Raw genomic sequence first — 3,073 nt, forward strand, 5'->3', positions numbered from 1 at the left:
TTTAACTCCAATAAAAAAAACTGACCTCATACATAATTAAATAGGTAGCTTTATCATTTCATAAGAAAAAAAATTGAGAAAATATATTAATTCATGAAAACTTGGCTTATTAGGCAAATCGGGCCTTGCATAGTAGGCTGAGAAGTGCGTTCTGGCTATTAGGTACGACATATATATATATATATATATATATATATATATATATATATATATATATATATATATATATATATATATATATATATGTCGTACCTAGTAGCCAGAACGCACTTCTCAGCCTACTATGCAAGGCCCGATTTGCCTAATAAGCCAAGTTTTCATGAATTAATATATTTTCTCAAATTTTTTTCTTATGAAATGATAAAGCTACCTATTTAATTATGTATGAGGTCAGTTTTTTTTATTGGAGTTAAAATTAACGTAGATATATGACCGAACCTAACCAACCCTACCTAACCAAACCTAACCTATCTTTATAGGTTAGGTTAGGTTAGGTAGCCGAAAAAGATAGGTTAGGTTAGGTTAGGTAGGTTAGGTAGTCGAAAAACAAATTCATGAAAACTAGGCTTATTAGGCAAATCGGGACTTGCATAGTAGGCTGAGAAGTGCGTTCTGGCTACTAGGTACGACATATATATATATATATATATATATATATATATATATATATATATATATATATATATATATATATATATATATATATATATGTCGTACCTATATATATATATATATATATGTCGTACCTATATATATATATATATATATATATATATATATATATATACGTATATATATATATATATATATATATATATATATATATATATATATATATATATATATATATATATATATATATATATATATATATATATACATATATGTATACCCGCCTACACCACACACCTGCCTACACCACACACCTGCCTACACCACACACCCGCCTACACCACACACCTGCCTACACCACACACCCGCCTACACCACACACACCCGCCTACACCACACACCTGCTTACACCCCACACCCAACTACACCACACACCCGCCTACACCACACACCTGCCTACACCACACACCTGCCTACACCCCACACCCGCCTACACCACACACCTGCCTACCCCACACACCTGCCTACACCACACACCCGCCTACACCACACACTTGCCTATACCACACACTTGCCTATACCACACACCTGCCTACACCACACACCCGCCTACACCACACACCTGCCTACACCACACACCTGCCTACACCACACATCTGCCTACACCACACACCTGCCTACACCACACACCTGCCTACACCACACACCTGCCTACACCACACACCTGCCTACACCACACACACCTGCCTACACCACACACACCTGCCTACACCACACACCTGCCTACACCACACACACCTGCCTACACCACACACCTAGCTACACCACACACTGCACCTGGCTGTAAGCCTTTCAGAAGCAACACTTGCACACACCTCTCAAGCTAAACACCTGACTAATTCTATACAGTACACAATACACTCACTAAATACACTACACTAATTCTATACACTCACAGAACCAGCTGTATTACACCACACAGGTGGTGGTGGTGAATAACTATCACTGATTCCATATCTCTCTTCCTCTTGATCTTGAGGAAGAACTAAGGAGATTAGGATCTCATATCAGCAATCAAAAATATAACGTGATCCCCTATACAGAATAAAGGGTTCAGAATTTACTTGGATACCATCTCGCACAAATGTAACTCATCCTGATGGCACAAACCATGTAAATCATCGTTTAGCACGGGTGAAAAGGCTAACCATAGCTCGTGCTTCTTGCCCCACTCCTGAGCCAGGTAAGTTACGGGCTCACCATAGCCAGTGCTACTTGCCCCGCTCCTGTGCCAGGTAAGTTACGGGCTCACCATAGCCCGTGCTACTTGGAACTTGTTCCAAGTAGCTGAATCTATAACAACAACAGCAACGGGTGAAAATGATTCAGACCTCGACCCCTCCCGTTTGGCGGAGAGCTGTTTTCTAAGTCTTAAAAGAAATATCCTAGAATGTAAGACCTTAAAAAGATATCAAGCGTGAAATATAATAGTGGAAAAAAAGCTCCACAGAACGTTGAAAAAAGTCCCTTGCAACAGTGGAAAAGTCCCTTGCAACAGTGGAAAAGTCCCTTGCAACAGTGGAAAAGTCCCTTGCTACAGTGGAAAAGTCCCTTCCAACAGTGAAAAAGTCCCTTGCAGCACTGACAAAGTCCCTTGCTACAGTGAAAAAGTCCCTTGCAACAGTGGAAAAGTCCCTTGCAACAGTGGAAAAGTCCCTTGCAACACTGAAAAAGTCCCTTGCAGCACTAAAAAAGTCCCTTGCAGCACTGAAAATTCGTAATCCTGAGATTCCGGGTTCGATCCCCGGTGGAGGCGGAGACAAATGGGCAAAGAGTTTCTTTCACCCTGATACCCCTGTTACCTAGCAGTAAATAGGTACCTGGGAGTTAGACAGCTGCTACGGGCTGCTAACTGGGGGGGTGTGTAACAAAAAGGAGGCCTGGTCGAGGACCGGGCCGCGGGGACGCTAAGGCCCGAAATCATCTCAAAAAACCTCACTACGAGACTAGTAATATAGTTATAATTATTCCAATAAAAAATATAAATATTACCAACAATAATGTAATTATGTATATTTATATAAAAATATAAAAAAATAAATACTAATATTTATTGAGATCCCTTCTAGCAAACGATGCGTTAGTCCACAACGATGCACTAACGCCCAGCCGCTTACTGCTAACTGAATCATGGAGCGCATGAGAAACAAATACATTTGTTTGCAATGTGTGTGTATGAACTGCATTTGCAACTTCTCCTCCGATCTCACCAAGAGCTGTGCAAGATCCTGCCGTTGCTCCGGATGTTGGTTCCGGTTGCAAATGCCTTTACGTTACTGCTTTCACCGTTATCATGATTGTTTAAATGTGTTATGAAGAGTAGAGGTCCCACGGGTGAACCTTGGGGCACGCCACGCTCCCTTACTTGATTTGACTCCGTTTGCGATCCTGTTTTGCTTTC

General features: G+C 40.7%; 1 protein-coding gene across 1 annotated transcript in view; it reads right to left on the reverse strand.

Moving 5' to 3' along the window:
* LOC138351597 (uncharacterized transmembrane protein DDB_G0289901-like) overlaps positions 1–2,804 on the reverse strand; it is a 14,638-nt gene extending 11,834 nt beyond the window's left edge. The window contains exons 1-3 of the mRNA XM_069303455.1: positions 2,776–2,804; positions 1,925–2,057; positions 1,569–1,657 (exon numbers count right to left, since the gene is read on the reverse strand). Of these exons, the coding sequence (XP_069159556.1) occupies positions 1,569–1,657; positions 1,925–2,057; positions 2,776–2,804 (251 nt within the window). The remainder of the gene's footprint in view (positions 1–1,568; positions 1,658–1,924; positions 2,058–2,775) is intronic.
* Positions 2,805–3,073: the final 269 nt, after the last annotated feature.

This window comes from Procambarus clarkii, chromosome 5, assembly GCF_040958095.1.
Source record: "Procambarus clarkii isolate CNS0578487 chromosome 5, FALCON_Pclarkii_2.0, whole genome shotgun sequence".
NCBI lineage: Eukaryota > Metazoa > Arthropoda > Malacostraca > Decapoda > Cambaridae > Procambarus > Procambarus clarkii.